Raw genomic sequence first — 23,963 nt, forward strand, 5'->3', positions numbered from 1 at the left:
AAGAGAGAGAGAGAGAGAGAGAGAGAGAGAGAGAGAGAGAGAGAGAGAAAGGATGTTGTCTTTAAAGTAAGTTATAATAGGGGCGCCTAGGTGGCTCAGTTGGTTGAGCATCCGACTCAGCTCAGGTCATGATCTCAGGGTTCATGGGTCTGAGCCCCACGTCGGGTTCTGTGCTGACAGCTCGGAGCCTGGAGCCTGCTTCCGATTCTGTGTCTCCCTCTCTCTCAGCCCCTCCTCTGCTCACGCTCTGTCAGTCTCTCTCTCTCAAAAGTAAGTAAACATTCAAAAAAACTTTTTGAATAAATAAATACAACGAAGTTATAACAAAACAACCAAAAACAACCACCTGGGTGGCTCAGTCAGTTAAACTTCAGACTTCATCTTAGCTCAGGTCAGGATCTTGTGGTTCGTGGGATCCAGCATGGAGCCTACTTGGGACTCTCTCCCTCTCCCTGGCTCTCCTCTCCCCCACTTGTGCACATGCGTACACACTTTCACTCTCAAAATAAATAAATAAAACTTCAAAAAAATTCCTTATTACTGATTTTGTAAATGAGATGTTTCTCAATTAATACACGGCAGGTATTAATGAATGTCTTAACAATTAAAATCACAATGTGTCTTGCCAGGAAACAAAACCAAAATCTTTTTAATGCTTTTGTCCTACCAAGTCTATTGTTCTAAAAATATGGTTGTATGGTACATACTCAAAAATGGGCCAGTTGCAGAAACAAGAGATTCACATGCTAAGAATGAACAAAATTAAATCCCAATACAAAGATTAAGGCTACCAGGGCAGAAATTCACCCAACAAAGATCACAGGCTTATTCACAAAGATCAATGTCTACAGCCTACAAAGAGAAGGCTACAGGTTAGAGAACTCAAACAGTATCATTTGTTTCCGTACATTTAATCTCTTTTAAAAAAGAGGGAACAGAGAAAGGATAAAAGTGCATTTATCTGCATTCAAGGCTAAAGACTCTAGACTTCCTACCCAACAACATAAGAGCCTTGTCCATTCCAATGCCTTTCTATGCCTTTTTTTTTTTCCCCCTCTTGAAGCTTTAGATTTCTCAGTTCATTAGAATATAAGGAATTAACACAGGATTTCTAAATCTCAACATGCTGGACTTTATTGGTTTCTCTCGTGGCCAAACTCTATTGTATAGCAAACTGTCAATGACTTTACTGACAATAAATCCTTGAAAACTGATGTTGACCCAACCAACTCCCGCCCCTAATCCTGGGGAGCAAACAAGCAAACAAACAAAATCCAGAAAACAAACTTTTCCCAAGCAAAGGTGATTCTATTTAGAAATGCACTTTAAATTCCATTACTTCTTTCATTCATGCGCACAGGTAAAAATGATCCACTCGATGAGCTCCCCAGAGACAGATCCACTTCCCTTTCAGACCATAAATATGGACAACACTGTATGGCCTGAGACACACCTATGAACTTTGAGCATTAAATATGATTCAAAGATAATAATATAAATGGGGGGGGGGGGGGGGCGCGGGAAGAAGAAGAAAAACTCCATAAATATCCAGGGGCCAAGTAGTCAAAAACTGCAGTTTTAACAACGCACCAATTCTGTCTTACCTATCAACTCTCTGGGTTGAGCTGTCCTGCTGGGTCCATTACACGGAATGTTCTGATAGGGGGTAGATGAGGTGGTGTTTACCCAGGACTCCGGGGATGAAAAGTTGAAAGAAGATTGGCTACTATGGTCCTGAAGCTCTTTATACTGAGCAAGACTGTCTTGAGGAGTGCTTACTTCTTCAGAACAAGGCTGGACTGAGCTAGATGAGATTCTTCTTTGGTACAAGGGCCGACCAGGTCCTCTGGGTTCATACTACACAAAGAAAACGGAGAGTTCATGAATTAGTGGAACTTACACCGCCTCCCCCTTCAGTACACAGCAATCCCACTGTATGAAACAGCAGTTCTCAAAGTACTCTCTTCCGTGACGATCACCCCTCCCCACCACCCTGCCCTAAAAAGCAGCCTGCACTCTGGACACAGTGTTCAGGAGACCTGGGTTTAAAACTTAGTTCGGGCCCTTAGCAGGTAGTCCTATGATAACACACATCTAATTTCTGGTTCTGGTGGCACCTGGGTGACTCAGTCAGGTAAGCATCTGACTTTGGCTCGAGTCATGATCTCACGGTTCGTGGGTTCGAGCCCCACATCAGGCTCGGCGCTAACAGCTCAGAGCCTGGAGCCTGCTTCCGATTCTGTCTCTGTGTCTCTCTGCCTCTCCCCTGCCCCAAATAAATACATATTTTAAAAAATTAAAATAATAATAATTTCTGGTCTGTAAAATACGGAGCTGAACTACCTGTCCTCAGTTCTAAAACTCTATTACCGTCTTAGGGAACATTAGATTAAGAATGAAGAAACGTATCTGCTCAATATTAAATGGGGGAAATTACAGTCACAGTCAATTAAACCACGGCCACCTTGAATGGCAACCCATTCTAGATTTCTCTCTTGTGCCAAATCTTCACAGCCTCCCGATTTATTATTCCTCAGACTTAATGGCAAGACAGGACTCCTCAAGCCCAAGGTGAAGTACTCCTGATCTGGCTCACTGCGTGTGTGTCCTTTCAACAGAGTCTTCAATGGACACAGAACATTACTTTCTTCAAAGCAATCCTTTATAGGTCTGAAACCCAATTAACTTACTGCTGGTATTTTCTCCTCCCTGAACCGCACAACCCAGATCCCTTTAACCCTCTCAACAAGACCCACTGCCAGCCATTTCAAGACTGTTGACTGTTCCCCACGCCCTCCGACCGCTGTGACCGATATTCAATCTCCATTCTGGTGGCAAGGCTGTATGAGTGGCAGTTTTAGGTATGCAGCCTCAGCCTAGAGCCAGACTATCTGGGTTAGACCTCAGGCTGCATTTACCAGCAAGGCGTCGCCTGGGCAATTGACCTTAACTCTTGGGAGCTTTGTCTGTAAACATGGCTTCGTTACCCACAGGACCTGCCTCTCAGGATTGTGGTTAAGAATTAAATGAGTTCAGCATGTACAGTATTGAGAACTGTTCCTGGCACACAGGAAGGGCTTGCTGTCATACAAGTGCTTTAATGTAACATATAAAGATAAGATTCCACGTAGATCTTAAATGACAGAATGAGATGGACTTTTTATTGCCCCCTCCCCCTCCTTCTCAATAGTAATAATTTATTATTAAGTTTGTGATCATTATGCTTCTGAGGAATCTTTTTTTTTTTTTAATTATTTTTATGTTTGTTTATTTTTGACAGAGAGAGAGACAGAGCATGAACAGGGGAGGGGCAGAAAGAGAGGGAGACACAGAATCCGAAGCAGACTCCAGGCTCCGAGCTGTCAGCACAGAGCCCGATGCAGGGCTCAAACTCACAGACCGTGAGATCCTGACCTGAGCTGAATGAAGTCGGACGCTCAACCGACTGAGCCACCCAGGCGCCCCTGAATCTTTCTTTTACCATTACTGTTAGCAATAACTGGAAATCAGGAACTGAAAATTAGATTACAAAGAAGAGAAAGAGATGAATTAGCACAGTAATAGCAGTTTGTTTGTTGGGAATATAAGCACAAACAGATATTGTCGGGCCAGTTAAACGCAGGAAAGTGTGGGTATAAGCGCTGTGAGGAGAAAGTCTTCCTAGATGAACCACTAGAATATAAAGCAAGGGAGGGAAGGGGTCTGGACTGGCTGCCATTATTCAGAAGGGTAGGAAAGGACGGGAGGAGAGCAATTTTCTCACTATTAAACAATGAGCACCCAAGTCATTTCTTCATTTCCAAAGTTTTAGCTACTGAATAGAAAGGAAAGAGATCCATCTAAGTTAATTCTTTTCATATATTTTTATTGTTCTTCTGTCTGTAAGTATAATATTGAAATTCACCTTCGATTTTGCTCTGCCTTAAAAGCAATTTTTTCAGGGGCACCTGGGTGGCTTAGTTAAGTGTCCAACTCTTGACTTTGGCTTAGGTCATGGTCTCATGCCCCAGCTGACAGCATGGAGTCGGCCTGGGATTCTCTGTCTCCCTCTCTTTCTGCTCCTCCTGTGTGCTCTTTCTCTCTCAAAATTAAACAAATATTTATGAATGAATGAATGAATGAATGAATGCAACTTGTGTCAATGATCATTCTGAATTTGATTCTGGTTTTCTAGAATATTAGCCATCCTGTCAACTGTGAGTTTAATCAGCACATTTGAAATTTCTTTGTCTAGGTCATTAAATTACGATGTTGAGTAGAATAACTAACCTTTCTAAACTGCTTTATGTTCTCTAAGGCTAGTCAATGAATGATTGATCATTCATTGATCATGATTGATCACAACAGCGTGTGCAGTATGTCTTTTTTATCAAGGTTTGTTACGAAGATCATCAGCTCCTAGAATCAAAATGAAGTGTTTCTTTGTATTACCATGCCTTGAGTGTTTAGTAAACACAGCCACAATGTGTGGGAAATCACATTCTAAAGTATTTACGTGTGAATATGAGAGTAAAAAAAACTAACATCTGTTATGGGCTCAGAAAGAACAGGTTATAATAAATTCCCTGGGGATACAGAACATTAAGGATATTCATATGAACTTCAGGCATTAACTTTATAAGCCTTTTTTCATTAAATAATAAACAAACGCGCACTGGTAGTATAAACAATACCTTTTTACAATGAATAGACACATAGAGCACAAGGAGTGCCTAGGTGGCTCGGTCGGTTAAGCGTCTGACTCTTGATTTCAGCTCAGGTCTTGAGCTTGCGGTTCTTGAGTTCGAACCCCGTATCGGGCTCCCCGCTGACAGCGTGAAGCCTGCTTGGGATTCTCTCTCTCTGCCCCTCCCCCACTGTGCTGGCTCTCTTTCTCTCAAAATAAATAAACTTGAAAAACCTTAAAATAAAATGAGGAAAACTAAAAATCACAAACCAACAGAAAGGGTGATATGAAAGGAGGCAATATTCAATTAAGGTTTGTAAAAGATGTGTATCATTTGTATCTTTCGACTGAAATTCAAAAAACAATCACACAGTTGACATGCAGAGCGGGAGTTGTACCAAGTACTGGGTAACATATTTATAACGGTTTCTAAGCGGCTATTGACAAAGATGAATGTACAGATGGAATATGAAATTCAATTTCAGATCACATCATGAATATGATTGATCCTTGATGTCAGAAAAAGAACAAAAACTTACAATTATTTTTAAAAAGCCTACTGGTACATCTATTTCATACAACATGGATGAAGGTAATGTATGAAAATATGATTTGCTTCTTTGGATCTGTCCTGAAAGGAATGTGAGTAAAGGCAGAGAAATCTTGATGACAACTGAAAATAAATGGTTTATATACCAAACAAATTACATTTTAGCGGTTCTGCAGTTTTCAGCATACGAATCCTATACAGGTTTTGTTAGCTTTAAACCTATTTCATTTTTCTTTGGGCTATTTGTAAATGGTATTGGCTTGTACATTTTGGTTCCCAATTATACATTGCTAATATACAGAAATGACATCGATTTGTGGGTGTTGGCTGTATATCCTGTAACCTTGCTATATTCATGTTAGTCACAGGATTTTTGTTGGTTTGTTTTCTGGATAGATTCCTTGGGTTTTCCTACATTGACAATCATGTCATCTTTAAACAGGGACAGTTTTATTTCTTCCTTTCTAATCCCTTTGTCTTTTATTTCTTTTTCTTGCCTTACTGCTTTGGTTAAGATTTCCAGTACAATGTTAAATAGGAGTGTTGAGAGCAAACATTTTACCTTGTTCCTAGTTTTTTATTTATTTATTTATTTATTTATTTTTATTTATTTAGATGTTTATTTATTTTTGAAAGAGAGACACAGCGTGACCAGGGGAGGGGCAAAGAGAGAGGACACAGGGACACAGGATCCGAAGCAGGCTCCAGGCTCTGAGCTGTCAGCACAGAGTCCGACGGGGGGCCCAAACTCACCAACCATGAGATCATGACCTGAGCCGAAGTCAGATGCTTAACCAACTGAGATACCCAGGCGCCCCTCTTGCTCCTAGTTTTAAAGAGAAAGCATTCATCTCTGCCATTAAATATGATGATAGCTGTGGGATTTTTACAGGTGCTCTTTAACAGGTTGAGGAATTTCCCTTCAATTTCCAGTTTGCTAAGAGCGTTTATGCATCAAATGTATGTGGCTTTCGGTTTTTTTCCGGGGGGGGGGGGGGGGGGATCTCTTGATATAATCATGTGATTTTTCGCTTTAGACAGTATGGTGGATTATACTTATTTATTTGCAAATACTGAACCAGTTTTGCATTCTGGGAATAAGCCCTGAAATGGTCATACTGTATTATTCTTTTTTATTTTATTTTTATTTTTTTACTAAAAAAAATTTTTTTAATGTTTATTTTTGAGAAAGAGAGAGATACAGAGTGCGAGCAGGGGAGGGTCAGAGAGGGAGACACAGAATCTGAAGCAGGCTCCAGGCTCTGTGCTGTCAGCACAGAGCCCAACGCGGGGCTTAAACTCACAGACCACTATATCATGACCTAAGCCGAAGTCAGATGTTTAACGGACTGGGCCACCCAGGCTCCCCTGTATTATTCTTTTTTATATACTGAATTCAATACACTTAAGTTTCATTGAGGATATCTGCATCAGTGTTCACAAATATAAGTGTAAAGTGGTGCCTGGATGGCTCAGTCTGTTGAGTGTCTGACTTCGGTGACTTCAGCCCAGGTCAAGATTTTGTGGGTCATGGGTTCAAGCCCCACATCGGGCTCTGTGCTGACAGCTCAGAGTCTGGAGCCTGCTTTGGATTGTCTCCCTCTCTCTCTGCTCCTCTCCTGCTTGTGCTCGGTCTGTCTGTCTCTCTCAAAAATAAAAAAAAATTTAAGTTACATATATATATATATCTATATATATATTTGTGTGTTTGTATATATGTATATATCTGTAGTTCTTCCCTATATGTACTGGATTTGTCTAGTTCTGGTATCAAAGTAATGCTGGCCATATATAAGTATTTCCTTCTCTTCCGTTCTCTGGAGAAGACTGTGCAGATTGGTGGTATTTCTTCTTTAACATGTTTGGAGGAATTCAAATAGTAAGCTATCTGGGCCTGAAGAATTCTTCTTTGGTAGGTTTTGAAACTACAAATTCAGGGTCTTTGATAGTCAATAAATATTTAACAAAAGAATTAAAATGTTGAAAGTTGAATACCGTATTTTCTATTTAATTTTCTCAAGATTTGAGGAAGAAATTCTGGACTTGGCACTCTTACTTAGGCACTACTTACTTCAAATTAGCTCCTCATAAGGTTATCATCTTTTGTTTAAAGCAATGTGCTATTAGTTTCATAGAGAGGTACAGAGTAACCCAGAAAGAAAGAAACTAGAAAAGAGGGAGGAGAGGAGTATCCCTGTTTCAGTATTCCTGAAAACAATCAATATTGGGACGCCTGGGTGGCTCAGTCGGTTCAGCATGGGACTCTTGGTTTCGGCTCAGGTCATGATCTCACAGCTCGTGAGTTTGGGCTCTGTGCTGGCGGTGCGGAGCCTGCTTGGGATTCTCTCTCGTATTCTCTCTCTCCCCTCCCCCCCTTACTTGGGTACACATGCTCTCTCTCAAAATAAATAAATAAACATTTAAAGGAAGAAAACAATCAATATTAGCAAGCCAGGAAAAATGTGAGGGATACGCTGTAGTTTGCAACAATGTCTATGGGTTCGTGTGATGTAAGCTATAGAAAAGTACTTGATAACTTACAAAACAGTATTTTTTTAAAAGGCATGATGTCCAGTTAGTGGTGGAAACTGGCCCGAGACCCCTCAGAAATAATAATAGTAAATGAATATAAAAGATCTACAACAATCAAGACTGATGACTGGTCATCAATAAAGGACACATTTCTGGAATATATGGAGAGACTCAATGGAAGAATGGTGTCTGTGGAAGAAGGACGGAGTTGCAGGACCAACTAAGATGGGAACCAATCAGCCCTGCTGACTGAGCCCTGAGGCTCAAGCCTCAGCAACACCAGCCACAATGGCGAGTGAAGCGATAAAATTGGGGGGTTAAATGAAACTCTATGCAGGGAACAGCTGGTCTCTCCCTGTATTCCCCCCAACAACCAGAGGAATTCAAGCATTAAAAGGTCCCCAGGGAAAAAGCCTGCCAGGCAGTAAGTCCTGGGATACATACAAAACTCCCCAGTTGCTTTTTAGTGATACACTTAACTGAAGGTTACTAGGCATTTATTTTATTTATTTATTTATTTATTTATTTATTAAAAAAAATTTTTTTTTAACATTTTATTTATTTTTGAGACAGAGAGAGACAGAGCATGAACAGGGGAGGGGCAGAGAGAGGGGGAGACACAGAATCGGAAGCAGGCTCCAGGCTCTGAGCCATCAGCCCAGAGCCCGACGCGGGGCTCGAACTCACGGACCGCGAGATTGTGACCTGAGCTGAAGTCGGACGCTTCGACTGAGCCACCCAGGCGTCCCAGGTTACTAGGCATTTAAAAAGAATCTCCACCATAAAAGTTGGTCACAGGTAAACAAACAGGAAGGGGGGGTAACAATGATGTTTTAAAAATATTTTTAAAAATTTAAAACATTGTTTTAGTTCCTACAGAAATACTAAACCTATTAGATAACAACAACAAACCCTCAACTGGTTTCCTTTGGGGGGGGGGGGGTGTGTGTTACATTTATAAAAATAAAAATAATCAGTTATGAAAAAGGAAAAATCTGAGAATAAAAGAACTCTTGGAAATTAAGTATTTGTGGCCTCAAATCTAAAATGCAACAGAAGGGTTTGTAGGCAAAATAAAAAAAAAAAATCTTTCAGAAAGTAGGAAAATACACAAAGATATCAAAATCTGACAGGACCAAAAAAGATTTGGAGAATCCAGGAGGTCTAAGAACTTATCAACAAAAGCTTTAGGAAGAGAGAAACACAGAAGATAGATGGTAGAACAGAATCAAAGAAATAATGTAAGACGATTTCAAAGAGCTAAAGGGTAGGAGTCTTTCTCTAGAGAAATGCTACCTCAAAGATCTTTCTGTGATGATGGAGATGTTCTGTACCTTCGCTGTCCAAATGAAATGTGGCTAGTGGAAATAAGAAACAATATTTTATCTCATTTCAATTATTTTTAAAATAAAATGCACGATCTTGGGCAGAACTTTAAAGATAACTTTAATGTCACATTAGGTTCAAAAGATTGGATCATAATGATAGGTAAATAAGAATTGGCCTTAATTTCCAAAACCGTGGTACATTTATTTCTGGGTTTTGTTACTGTTTTTCTTAAAAGAAGGGTATACTGAAATGAATGTGACTTTGTAGCACAGTGTATTAAAATCAATTTAGTTCTAAATAAAGAAAAATACCATTTGAAGCAGCTCACAGGCAGGGGCGCTTGCAATTTGCAAATAGTGTTTTTCCCACCGAGCAATATTATTTTCGTACAACCAAACACAAGGTAATAGAGGAGATACTAGAATGAATGCAGTATTATATCTAAGAGAGAAATGTCAGATTCACTGCTGTGACATGTTGAGCTACCCTGAATCTATCTGGCTCTCGTTTACTCTTCTTGAATGTGAAACAGTCCAGCTCCATTAGAGACCACAAAGCCTCTTACAACGAGAAAATGTCAGTTTGGGTAGGAAAGAAATATTACACGGGAGTTTGCCCTCAGCTCCTAACTATTTGCATTCTCTCTGAAGAATCATAATTATCATAATTAAATAAATTTCCCAGCTTTAAAACACAGATAGTGCCAGAGAATCTTTGTTTTATTCTTAAAGAACATTGAGAAATGAAGTACGTTCCTTAGAGTTAATTTTCTGGTATCTGAGATCTCTCTACGTTAATCATTTGAACAGTCGGACATTTAGCAGCTGGAACTAGACAGCTTTTAAGAATGAAGAATTCTAAAATGAACCATCAACCCCCCAGCCTCCCTGCCAACAAGGAAAACTTTATACATCTGAAGACCTCTTTGGTCCCAGGAATATAATTTGGTTTCCCCCAATCTCCACCCCCATATCTACTTCCTGTCAACTGCCATCACTTCTTGGTTTGCAGGAAGAAACCTTACTTGAGGCATAAAGAGCTGAGCAGTGTGAAACAGCATAGGGCTGGGAGTCCGGAGTCTCAGCTCCACTTTGATTAGTAAAAGTGTGTTAAGCTGCCAGTCTCTCAACATCTTGGTGCCTCAGGCTCCTTTAAAAAGGAGGAGTGAGAATAAGTGATCTTCAAGGCCTCGACTACCTCCAAAGTTCTCAGTTTTTTTAAAAGAGGCTTCAATAAATCAAAGTCTTTGTCAATGAGAATATATTTAAACTCTTTTTTATTAAAATATCCAAATATAATCCATTAACAACTTTAACAATCATCAACAATTTGCTGTATCTGCTAAAATAATTCAAATATGATACAAACCTGTTTAAGTCATCTAAATTCAAAACCTATACAGCATGCTAACTGACTACAATAAAACGCGTTTCGGACAACGAGTTTAAAATTTCAGATTTTTCTTCCCACAGAGGGAAATTTCTATGAAATTTACACTGAAAGACAAGGGCCTGCAGCTATAAATTTCAGAAGATAATAAATTTCAGAAGAAGATCCCTCTATGCAAAAGAAAGCTATTTCCAACAGAGAATGCCCTTTGTATTTCTACCTATACTTCAGCACTATGGACCCCTAAGCTGTTTAAAAGTATCAACTATGCTTTTCTTCCCTTGTTTCCTGACCATGTTTTGTTTCCTGTTATTTTACACAGTTCTCACTTTCTTTCATGAAGAGACTATTCCTTCCACATCTGTCTCCTGCCAATCAGATTGTTCCTTTACTTTTAGACAGCAGCCCATCAGTGTTTGACTCTCCAGTTTCATTTTGGAGTCCCCGGGTCTAAAATCATTTCATTATTTATTGCTTAACAGCTCATTTTACTCTGTGAGAGATCCTTACTTCTAGGTTCAGTATCGACTCCACGTATGTTTGTGTGTCTATAAATATTCATTATGTTGCTAAACATACGCTCATTTTCCAAGAAATCAAGGGCTGTCTTTCTAAATATCAAAATAGAATACTAAAATTTCAAAAGCCATTTCAGGAAAAACTAATTGACTAAGTTCATACATAAATTTGTATTTGTTAAAGATGGGTTGTCAGTGTAAGTAAAAAATTCATCATCTGCTTACCATTACCATTGTCTTATAAAGTATACCTCTGACGTATGAGGTTACCAAGCCATTTTACATGTATACGTACAAATAAGTAACTGGGGGAAAGGTCAGAAACTAAGTTAATTAGGGCTCTATTTATAATTATACTATCAAATCTAATCACTAAGGAAGAGCTAAATGCTCTACTAGAAATTCCAAGTCTCATTAACTATGGTGCCAGAAATTTTCATTAAAATAGAACACCTCATTTAAATGATTAGCTTTGACACTTTGAGCACGAACGGAGGTGCAATTTATTAAGCTGTTGATCACGATCTCCGTTATGTGCATCAGATGGTTTATTAGATACCATACATCAACCATCCCTCTGCGAAGACCACCTGGCTGTACAACGTAAGTCACAAGCTATCCTCACCCTCTTCTAAAGTAGGACAGGCAGAACATGTCAAGCAGCCAAGAAAATACTCTTCAAGTTACACTCGTACAATACTTTGCATCCAAGAAGGGAACTTGGGGGCGTGGGGTAATTAGACAAGAGTAAAATCAAAACTACCAACTAACTTCAAAACTAGAGTTCTCTGAAGGGAAAAATGAAAACTAACAGATGAGTCCAAAGTGTCTTTGTTCAAAAACCAACACGTAAGACCTATTTCAAAGCAGATTCACCACAGAGGCATCTCTAAGATGCCGTCAGCAAGTGCTGCTTTGCTGAAAGCCCCTCAAGATGCGTGACTTACGGGCACCCACTCCCCCTGGGAGGCCATCGCCACGACACCACCGCTGCGACACAAGAACGTGCAGCTTCAAATTCTGAGGCTTTTCCAGTGGAGCTTTTAAAAAAGAATTTGCCGTGTGTTACTCATAAGCACTTTTAATCAAACTGTTTTACGGTGAAATACATCTTAAATGGCAAAGGCTTTGCTCTGCACTAACCAGTGTCAGAATTGCTGGTTCTATGGTCACGTTTTTAACGTGGTAAAACTATGCCCACTTCAGAAGAATGAGGATTTGTCTCTCAAGATAAAATAACTGGAAAATATAATGGGAAAAGAAGGCTCCATTCATAACAGAAAAAAAACAAGGGAAAAATCAACGTAAGAGGAAATTTAACCAGTAATAAAGCTGCTACAGAATTTTACAGAGGAACATTCAGACAATAAAAAAGGAAGGGAGGGAGAGAGGCGGGGTGGGGGGCAAGAATTAAAATATTTGCACCAATAAGAGATCGTACCAGTTCCTAAATGAGAGGTTTAATATATTGGTAAAGACAAAGTTTCTCCCAATTTAAGGTATATGTTTGATGCAACTAAAAAAACACAAACAAGAAAGGCTTTTCTTGGGCGCCTGGGTGGCGCAGTCGGTTAAGCGTCCGACTTCAGCCAGGTCACGATCTCGCGGTCCGTGAGTTCGAGCCCCGCGTCAGGCTCTGGGCTGATGGCTCGGAGCCTGGAGCCTGTTTCCGATTCTGTGTCTCCCTCTCTCTCTGCCCCTCCCCCGTTCATGCTCTGTCTCTCTCTGTCCCAAAAATAAATAAAAAATGTTGAAAAAAAAAAAAATTTAAAAAGGGGCGCCTGGGTGGCGCAGTCGGTTAAGCGTCCGACTTCAGCCAGGTCACGATCTCGCGGTCCGTGAGTTCGAGCCCCGCGTCAGGCTCTGGGCCGACGGCTCGGAGCCTGGAGCCTGTTTCCGATTCTGTGTCTCCCTCTCTCTCTGCCCCTCCCCCGTTCATGCTCTGTCTCTCTCTGTCCCAAAAATAAATAAAAAGCGTTGAAAAAAAAAATTTAAAAAAAAAAAAAAAAAAAAAAAAAAAAAAAAAAAAGAAAGGCTTTTCTTTGGGAGTGGGGGACGGTGTGGGAGGGGGAAGAGTTCACAAAGGTATTCTAAACTTACAGTAGAAAAACCCAATGACTTTTTCCCTCGACCTCTACCAGGAGAAAAAAAGCAGGAAGGAAGACTTTATACTATCAAATTAGAATACTACAAAGGCCTCAAAAATTAAAACAGTGCAATTCTGGTACAGGAACTATACAGACAGAGGAGGAGAAAAATAGAAAGTCTGGAAACAGATCCAAGTTTACACCAAAGAACAGCATCTCACTCAGTAGTTAAATTATAAAGTTGTCATACAAAGTGGAAAATCTCATACAGAAAAAATTACCCGTGAAAAATTGCGAATCATGCCAAAATGACCAGAAACGGAGCCCTCGGAAGCTCTGAGGCCAAGAATTAACTTCTACTGTTTCTCTTCACGCTTCCTCGCTCCCCACTCCCGCAGCAGTAGTTGGAATGCAAGCATGAGACAGTGCTGCTGTGAAGAATTTAGCATTTTCGGAAGAAAGCTACTATTCTGTATGGTGATAATGCAATCATTTCGTGAGTATGAAGACAACTGGCTAAATATTTAGAGAAAAATTACATCATAATCCCACGACATCATAATCCCACGCTTACCCTGAGATTTACAATCCAATTGGAGCAGCTGGTCGATCTATTTCCAATCAGGAACGGTCCGTAATGTGGCCCAGGGCAAGGATGGCACCTGTGCCATCAGCTCCCCTCCTTGCCCCGTCATCAAAAAGAACTGGAAGTGGAAGGAGGGTGCTGGCACCACGGCCAGACCACAGTGCCCCGGCCTCATCCCAGCAGCTGAGGGCCAGGGCTTCTGCTACATTTAAAGTAGGGTAAGGAAAACCCATGCATGGACTTACGCCTTAACAGCTAAATGAGAATACTCTGAACATGTTAAGTAGCAAAAAATGTTACAGAACAGGATCAAGATCCCATTTAGGCGCCGTGACTGGTGGAAAGAAAGGTTTGATGGGGTGATATAACTGAGCACAGCAATTCGGGGCGGGGGGGGGCTGGGGGTGGGGGTGGGGGGACGGTTTCAAGTTTTCCCAACAAGTAATCAACCAAATGTTCCTATTTAAGAATGCTATAAAACCACATGTTCATCTCTATGAACGCTATGAAGAGCCAAGTGTTGCAGTAGCTATCTTTGTATGGTGAAATTAGAAATAATTTCTCTAACTGCTACATTTTCCATGCTGATGGTGTACTTCATTTGTCAAAAGGAAACCAAAATTATAAAAAAGAAAATACTAATGAAACAATATGAAAAACCATCTCTGTTCAAGTTAACTGTTAAGCTAACACCTAGATGTTTTCACCTCACATAAGATTAATCTACCCAGGTTTCTCACAATAAAAGAATTCATAGTACAGAAGGAAACAAGACATTTTTCTGTATTGTTACTGTTAAAGAAACTATTTTAAAAGGCTGGAAAGAAACGGCAAACACAAACTGTTCATTCTATGAGATGATTCATATAAAAATCATTTTGTACCACATAATGCACAAACACTATTATCCCAATGCACTGAAAATGTCAAATCTGCAATGCGGTAAAAACAAGATTTTCCTTGTCGAGGTATTTTTTCCATGTCGCAAGACAGTCATCATTAGTGAATCTCGTGCATCGAGATAAAGGTGACTAAAAGTTTCTGCAAGAGTAATTTCATTCTAAGGACCCACTGACAATCGAGGGCACTTACAAACAGCTTAACAGTACTGTCAAACATGAAGGGCTTGAAGGTGCAAACAATTTAAATCCCAAGACCTAGGGATATTTAAAGTACCTGAATCGCTATTTGGAACTATTTAGTAAAGTATAACTCTTCACAGAAGCTGGTAAAACCTTCGGCACACTGGTCTCTCCACATGTTATGAACTCATGTGGCAGGTTAAATCAAAAACATCACAAGAGGTATCAGTAAAGACGGTGGAGTCCACCGCTCCATAAACGCAATGAAAATACTGCCAAAAACTGTCACCATCACCTTTCTCGAAATTCGGGAGACTAACGCCTACAGCAACCAGGGGAGCATTTCATCAAGAAAAGGAGGGAAAATTCAGCAAGAATAGTGAGCTCTGCAGTACTTTAACTTACTCTATCTAGTCCCAACACCCTCCTCTCTCGGGCTGGGTGGCTCAGCGAAGACAGGATCCTGCATTTCCAGCACCAGCACCAGCACCAGAGGGAGCAGAACAGGCCCCGTTCTCAAAGAACTGTAAGTATTTGTTGTGATCTGTCTGGTAGTCCCAGGAAGAGTGGCTCAAAAACAAACAAACAAAAACACCTGCCTTATCTTGTCTAATTCAGAACTTAACCAGTAATAATAAGGCCGTATCAAAACCATTCGAAGGCGAATGTTTTTTAGTCACTGCTACCTGAACCAAACAGCAGACTAACCAAAATCTTTGGAGGCAAGGCTGAGAAATGAGATGCTTTGTGAAATAAGGGCTTTGGGGAGCCACTGCGGGCTGATCTGGAAGTTGTGCGGCAGCAGGAGGTGAGGGCTAAGGCAGAGATGTCAACTGCCTGGCTGAGCACGGAAGGGGTGCCCAAAAGCACAAAAACTGAGCCTCTGAAAAAACTGGGCCGTGGTTTTAGTCCCAGGCGTTTAAGGAAATCTCCATGCAATGATCAGCTGACCATTAAGCTAACAACATAAAGACTTCAGAGGTGACACATCACAACCACAGACTTTAAAAAATTAATTCAGCATTTTACAATTAGTTCAAAATTATTTTTTAGCTGATCAGAAAAGTCACTAAACAAATGACAACAAAATAAAAAAGCAAAAGGATGAGAAAAGAGATTCCATGCAAACCGTAGTGAAGAGAGAGCTGTGGTGGCTGCACAAAGATCAGGGAAAAGAAAAAAAAATACTTGAAGACAACAACCGTTATGAGAGAAAAAGAACATTATATAATGGTGAAAAGGTCAATCTGTCAAGAAGATATAACAATTATAAATATACATAAACCTAACAGCAAAGCCCCAAAGTGCATGAAGCATAAACTGAAGAGTCAGAAGATTCAACATTAATAGTTGAGAGATTTCATTCACTACCCTACCTTCACTAAGGGATATAAAACCTAGACAGAGATCTAAAGGAAACCAAAAATTTGAACAACATATAAACCAAATAGACCTAACACTCCACCCAACAAGAACAAAGTATTCATTCTTCTCCAGTGCACTTGAAACATTCTCCAGAAAAGACCAATGTTAGGCAGCAAAACAAATCTGAGTAAATTTTAACAGGTTAAAATCATATAAAGTATATTCTCTAACCACAATAGAATGGAATTAGAAATCAAAAACAAGGAAATTTTAAAAACTCACCCTAGATACACTTGCTTTTCTCTAATTTGCCAAATATTCACCTTAAACGTCATACTAGGGGTTCTGGCCAGGGCAATTAGGCAAGAAAAAGAAATAAAAGTTATCCAGGGGCACCCGGGTGGCTCTGTCGGTTGAGCGACTCTTGGTTTCAGCTTGGGTCACGATCTCGCAGTTTGTGAGTTCAAGCCCAACACTGGGCTCTGCACTGACAGTGCAGAGCCTGCTTGGGATTTCTACCCCACCCCCACCCCCTCCCCTGCCGCCTCTCCCCAGCTTCTTCCCTCCTTTTCTCCCCCCACCCCCGCCCTCTCTCTCAAAACACACACACACACACACACACACACACACACACAAAGATTTTAAAAGGCATCCAGATTGGAAAGGAGGAACAAAAATATATTTGTAGATGGCATTTTCTTCTATATAAAAAAACCGCAAGGTATCCACAAAAAAAATCTATTAGAGCCAATTAAGAGTTCAGTAAACTTGCAGATATATAATCACTATATTACTAACTGTATTTCTACACACTATTAATAAACAATCCAAAAATGAATTAAGAAAACAATTCCATTTACAACAGCAGGAAAAAGAATAAAATACCTTTAGGACAAATTCAACAAAAGAAGTGTGAGATTTATACCTGGAAAACTACAAAATGCTGTTGAAGAAAAATTTCAAAGGACCTACACAAAAAAGAAAGATATCTCATGTTCAGGGCCAGAGGGCTTAATACTGTTAAGATAACAATACTTAACATTACCCAAATTAATCTGATTTAAAGCAATCCCTTTTAAAATCCCAGCTGACATTTTTTTTTTTTTTTTGCAGAAATTGACAAACTGATCCTAAATTTCATATGGAAATTCAGACACCTAGAGGAGCCAAAACAATCTTGAAAAAGAAAAAGTACAAAACTCACTACAAAGATACAGTGTATACAAGACAGTGTGGTAGAGACATAGACCGTAATGAATAGAATTGAAAGCCTACAAGTAATCCCATACATCTATGGTCAATTGATCTTTGACAAGGTTGCCAAGACCATTCAATGGAGAAAGAAGTCTTTTTTTTTTTTTTCAACGTTTTTTATTTATTTTTGGGACAGAGAGAGACAGAGCATGAACGGGCGAGGGGCAGAGAGAGAGGGAGACACAGACTCAGAAACAGGCTCCAGGCTCCGAGCCATCAGCCCAGAGCCTGACGCGGGGCTCGAACTCACGGACCGCGAGATCGTGACCTGGCTGAAGTTGGACGCTTAACCGACTGCGCCACCCAGGCGCCCCAAGAAAGAAGTCTTTTCAACAAATGGTACTGAGAACACTGGATAACCACATGCAAAATAATGAATTTGACATCGCTGCATGTAATACACAAAAATTAACTCAAAATGGATCAAAGAACTCAATGTAAAAACTAAACCTCTTAAACTAGGATAAGTAGATATAAATCTCCATGACTTTGGATTAGACAACAGTTTCTTAGGTAGGACATCAAAAGCACGGTAACAGGAACAACAACAACAAAGAACAGAAAAATCAGACTTTTTCCAAATTAAATAGAAATTCCAATTTCATGCATCAAAGATACTATTAAAGTAAAAAGACACAGAAGGAGAAAATATGGTAAATCATATATGTGATAGGAATCTAGTATCCAGAATATATGTAAACACTTTTTTAAAGTTTACTTTGAGAGAGAGAGACAGAGAGGGCACAAGTGGGGGAGGGGCAGAGAGAGAGGGAAAGAGAGAATCCCAAGCAGGCCCTACCCTGTCAGAGTAGAGCCTGACCCAGGGCTCAATCCCATGAACTGTGAGATCATGACCTGAGCTGAAATGAAGAGCTGGACGCTAAACTGACTGAGCCACCCAAGGACCCCCAGAATATATTTAAAAACTCTTACAGCTCCACAACAAAAGGGTAACCAACCATGTTTCAAACTAGGCAAAGGATCTGAATGGACATTTCTCCAAAGAAGATACACAAATGGCCAATAACCACATGAAGCGATGTTCAACATCGTTAGTCATTAGAGAAATGCATGGCAAAACTACAAAGAGATGCCACTACATACCCACTAAATGGGCTATATATATATATATATATATATATATATATATATATATATATATTTTTTTTTTTTTTTTTTTTTTTTTTTTTAAACAAAGGAGATATTGGAACCCTCATACAACAGTACTGGGAATGTAAAATAGTACAAGGCACTGGGGTAAACAGTTTAGCAGCTCCTCAAAAAGTCAAACCTAGAGTTACTAGAATGACCCAGGAATGTCAGGTACATAACTAACCAAGAGAACAAAAAATACGCTTTCACGTGAAAACTTGTTTGGCAGAATTATGCATAATAGCAAAATAAAAGGACACAACCTAAATGTCCACCAGCTGAGGAAGAAATCAACAAATTGTGGCATAGCCATACGATGGAATATTACTCAGCCATAAAAAGGAATGAAATACTGACACATGCTACAAAGTGCATGCACTTCGAAAACATTACACTAACACAAAGAAGCCAGGCCACATTCAGTATGATTCCATTCATATGAAATGTCTCCACGGAGCCAGAAAGTAGATTAGTAGTTACTAGAGACTGGAGGCATGAGGGGAGTAGGGAGCAACTACTTAATGGTTTGGGGGGGGGGGGGGTGTCTCTTAGGGTGACAACAATGTGCTGGAACCGGAGAGTGGGGGTGGCTACATGATATTGTACATATGTTAGAATCTACTAAATTGTAGTTTAAAATGATTAAAAGAGAATTTTTTGTTATATGAATTTTATCAGAAATAAATACAGGGGTGCCTGGGTGGCTCAGTCGGTTAAGCATCCAACTTCAGCCCAGGTCATATCTCAAGGTTCGTTGAGTTTGAGCCCCACATCCAGCTCTGTGCTGACAGCACGGAGCCTGCTTGGGATTCTCTCCCTCCCTCTCTTTCTGACCCTTCTCCACTCTCTCTCTCTTCCAAAATAAACTTAAAAAAAAAAAAAAAGAAAGAAATACATACGTAAGTACATAAAACATCACGTAACTGAAAATGACATTACTACACAGTTGTTAAGCCTTTCCATTACATTTTGAAATAATGTCAGATATGTGTCAATTCTTTAAAGGTATGGTTCCAAATTTCTAGATCCTCACAATACATATATACAGATACCAATTCGTCTTACGCTTATAATTTATATTAGGAACCTGAGATAGCAATTAAGTTGTTTTCATCACAATAATTATATGAGACAAACCAATCAATGTATACTGGAACGATCTGAACAAATTACGTCCAAAACTCTACAAATAAGATATAGAACCATGCCTATGAAACTGGACTTTATAATCAGCATATACAGCAGAAAATTTGCAAAACATCTGAATTAATTTCAAAGCCCTTAGAAGTCACCAAGGATGGGGTGCCTGGGTGGCTCAGTCGCTTGAGCGTCTGACTTCGGCTCAGGTCATGATCTCGCGGTTCCTGAGTCTGAGCCCCGCGTCAGGCTCTGTGCTGACAGCTCGGAGCCTGGAGCCTGCTTCCCATTCTGTGTCTCCCTCTCTCTCTGCCCCTCCCCTGCTCCCACTCTGTCTCTGTCTCTGTCTCTCTCTCAAAAATAAACATTAAAAAAAATTGAAAGAAAATCACTGAGGAACTGCCAAAATGAAGCTACTGTCAAAAAAAATACGTTTTCAGATATTAAAATAGGAAATGTTTATCCTGTTTTAATAAAAAGACATCTGTGATTGATAATGACCACAACCAGCTTTATAAATTCTCACCTTTAATCCCCACAAGCTTAAAGAGAACAACTAGACACGTTTTTATAGTCTACACCAATGGTACCATTTTGTAAGTTTCATAACCCGGAATTACTAAGATTTTCGTATCAGTGAAGGTCCGCAGAGATTCTTTTTGGAGACACCCAAGTATCTTAAGATAAAAACCCAGTTTGCCATAAAATGTTCAGCACTGCAGAGTCAATCCTGTACTACACGCACAGCCCGGCGACACCTGGGAACGAGCACTGCCACGGGTCAACCGCCCCCACCCACGAAAGCACCAGGAAGGGTGACAAGAGACAGCACAGCGCTAGGAATTCACCGCTGGCTGCAAAAGCCATCATCTATGGAAAGCTTAATTAACAAATTCATAACTGACACACGTAACGTAAGTGAAAAGATGAATCACTGGAAACCATTGCCCCAGATTAGACAGAACAAAGCTGCTTGAAGGAAGGGCCTCCTCAGGTCAGTCAGCTGTGAAATGTTCCGAAACAGCAGTAACAGACTCTAAGGGCATGTTTCAACAATAACGGACATTCTACAAAGCCTGAAATAGCACATAAGAGGGGAAATTAAAAATACATTCCAGGAAAAGATTATCTTTAATGACTACTAAATTCACTAAGATCTGTCCACCGCTCGCATCAAATCAATCAATACTAGCATTTTCCACAAAACTTGAATCCCAAAAGCAAAAAAAGGAAAAGAAAGACATTTACCTCTTCTAAGCTAGGGAGCGAAGAAGAAGATACTGTTCGAGATGACAGTGGGTGAAATGGCTCTTGACCAATAGCGTGTTGATGATTCTGTATTTGTACAAAAGGGTTTTGCGGTGGTCTGTGAGGCAAGGGAGGTAGGCCGTAGGGAAAACCCGGCCCCATTAGGTGACTCTGTTGTAAGTTAGCAAAAGTCCACGCTCCGTCAGGCGCCAGGTATTTCAAGGGAGGAGGGGCAAGGTGTTCGGATGGCAATGAGAACGGCGAGCTGAAGAGCTGGGGCGGCAGGCGCTGCGGAAATGCTGGGTTGTTGGCTACTTCGATGTCTCTGCTACTGTCATTAAAGTTAGAAAAGTGGCCACTGTGGTCCGTGCTGGACGGGGGAGGCGGGGCTGCTGGCGGGCTCCTGCTCTGAACTTGTCTATATTGCAAAAGTCTTGATTGAGGTGGTGGCATTTCAGCCAGTTCCCGTGTTTCACTTTGATCACGATTAGACAGTTCTCTGATTAAGTCTTGAAACCTACATAAAGACGATGAAATACGAGGAAAAGAAAACAAAGGAAAAGCTCCATCACATCGAGGAGAGCTTAGTCAACTACATGGGTTAATTTTTACAGACAAAAATGAGAATACTTCATTAGAACTCACGGTAATTAATCTCAAAGGTGAGCATTAACACTCAACAGATGTGGAATCGAAGACACTAAATATGCCCCAAGTATCTGATTTCTTTCTTTTCCCTTGGCATTAAAACCAACTGTCCTGTCTCTACGCGTCTTCGATAACTGGCAGTTATAAAAGGTCACCCCTCCCCCCCCCCCCGGGCGGGGCCTGGTGGCTCAGTCGGTTAAGCGTCCGACTTCAGCTCAGGTCGTGATCTCACGGTTCGTGGGTTCGAGCCCCGCGTCAGGCTCCATGCTGACAGCTCGGAGCCTGGAGCCTGGAGCCTGCTTCAGATAATGTGTCTTCCTCTCTCTCTCTGCCCCTCCCCTGCTCACACTCTGTCAATCTCTCTCTCAAAAAGTAGATAATCATTAAAAAAAAAAAAAAAAAATTTTTTTTTTTTTTTGAAAAAGGTCACCATAATGGTGGACCTTTTATTCAGAGGGATTAGGAAACACTTCGTTGCATCCACATGACACTGGCCATAAAAACAAGTTTAGAAGGAGGACTGAACCTGCATCGAGGTCCGTAGTTCAAAGCAGACAGAATTCTGTGCGGCTAGGAAAATAAACTGATGATAAATTTATGAACTTTCACTTTCCACCTGGTTTACTTCTGTATCCATTCATTTCTTGCATTACTACGGAGTACGAAAAGGTGCTCACCGTGATGGTACATTTCTTTTTCAGGAGAGCCACAGAGCGTGGGGCCACGTTCATTTTCAATCCCCAACACAGCCCCCACCCAGATGTGCACTTCTAAATGGATTCTCTCTAGCATCTTCTAAAGTTACTTCTAAATGGGTTCTCTAGGCTGTAGAGTCAATCCTAGCACCGTGTCGCATGTGCCTACAAGGCCGGCATCCAATCTCTTTGGGACAATACCGCAACTTGAGGCTAGCAGGGCGGTATCCGAGAGAGAAGGCTGCGTGGGGGAAGGGGAGCGGTCCCGGTGCGAGGCTGTTTGTACTCGGCAGAAATACCTGGAGTCTGCGGTTTCTGCTTCGTCCTCCGCGCTGCTGGGGAGCTTCCAGTCTGCTCTCACTGGCGGCTGAGGAAGAGGCTGGAGGTGAGGACGAGGGTGGTGGTGAGGGTACGGAATAGTGCCCTGACCGAGATAGGCGTGATGCTCATTCCACTGGTGGAGCCGCACCTGCTGCTGCCTCAGCGTTTCCAGAGCTACACTCCCATGCATACGATCTGCAAAATGTTTGGGAAAAGATTCAGCTTTCACGCATCTGGGGTTTCAAGTTAACTCTGGCAAGAGTCTCTGCAACCAGATTTTCTTCACAAAAACGAAGAGATGCCTACGCCTTGGGTTTGGGAGAAGGCAAATGTCTTCTACATTTGCCAGTAACTAAAGTTACGGTAACGGCGGTGACGACTGTTCCTACACGTCATCATGTAAAGTGGCACCAACGGGACGCTTAACATTACAGAGCATTTGGAACAAGATTCTGACTGTTCCACTAAGTGACTGATGTCTGCTGCCATCACGTGAAGAAATGAATCGATCCTGACCCAAAAGAACCCTGCACAGTACATGTCGATTTAAGGAAATAATCTCTGAATGTGTCACACCCAGCAGCGACAGGAGAACTTACCTAAAGCCTCCCCGATGGGCAATCCCGGGGGAGTCTCATCAGTGAAGTTATTCAGATGGGAAGGAAGGAGGGGGCCGGGCTGTGCGATGGCCCGAAGAGGGCTGTGGCCTTCCTGCAGCATGGGAGGGGGCTGCTGCTCAGGAATCACAGCCTCTGCAGGAGGGGACTGGGGCCGGTGAGAGACCGCACTGTTAAAGAAAGCGCTGTTGGGCCCTGCCTGGTAGGCAGGGGAAAGTTGAGGAGGTGGCTGCTGAGTCAGCTGATTCAACGGATTCTGTGGCGGGACTACCTGATTTGGTTGGGGCGGCAACTGATTTGGTTGTTCAGGCAAATTATTCTGCTGCTGATTTAACAAGGCGTGCTGCTGCGGAATTGGAAATGGTGGTCTTGGTAGCTGGGGAAGGGGATGAAAATGACGACTGGGGATTGCATACTGTGCGTGGGGAGCAGGGAGAGGAAGATTTACAGGTCTCGGGTTGAGATTATCTTTGCGATGAAATTTGGTATTGGGATAAACAACACCAGGACGCGACTCAGGACTTCTGTTCTGTGGATTTGATTCCAAATCAATCTAGAAAAAAATAAGAAGTCTTTCTTAACTGCGGACGATCTGGGTCCTGTGGCTCTCCACCTTTTCCCACCCCTAGCACATCTGAAGGATATGATACATTCTTATCAGTAATAGCCAATGCTACGTGCCCAATCACTTTCTGACAATCAAATGAGGGAATAAACATTTTTTAGACCAGGAAAGATGAAACAGAAAAACCCGTATTATATTTGAGTCATAAGAAGACATATTGCC

The 23,963-nt window shown here is 41.1% G+C and overlaps 1 protein-coding gene across 8 annotated transcripts in view; it reads right to left on the reverse strand.

Annotated features, from left to right (window-relative positions):
* The window catches only part of HELZ (helicase with zinc finger), a 166,330-nt gene that overhangs the window by 12,046 nt on the left and 130,321 nt on the right, over window positions 1–23,963 (reverse strand). For all 8 annotated transcript variants that reach the window (XM_058702967.1, XM_058702962.1, XM_058702964.1 and 5 more), the window contains 4 exons: window positions 23,159–23,729; window positions 22,538–22,754; window positions 20,896–21,412; window positions 1,605–1,857 (listed from right to left, as the gene is read on the reverse strand). In XM_058702967.1, the coding sequence (XP_058558950.1) occupies window positions 1,605–1,857; window positions 20,896–21,412; window positions 22,538–22,754; window positions 23,159–23,729 (1,558 nt within the window). The remainder of the gene's footprint in view (window positions 1–1,604; window positions 1,858–20,895; window positions 21,413–22,537; window positions 22,755–23,158; window positions 23,730–23,963) is intronic.

Source organism: Neofelis nebulosa, chromosome 16 (genome assembly GCF_028018385.1).
Source record: "Neofelis nebulosa isolate mNeoNeb1 chromosome 16, mNeoNeb1.pri, whole genome shotgun sequence".
NCBI classification, from domain to species: Eukaryota; Metazoa; Chordata; class Mammalia; order Carnivora; family Felidae; genus Neofelis; species Neofelis nebulosa.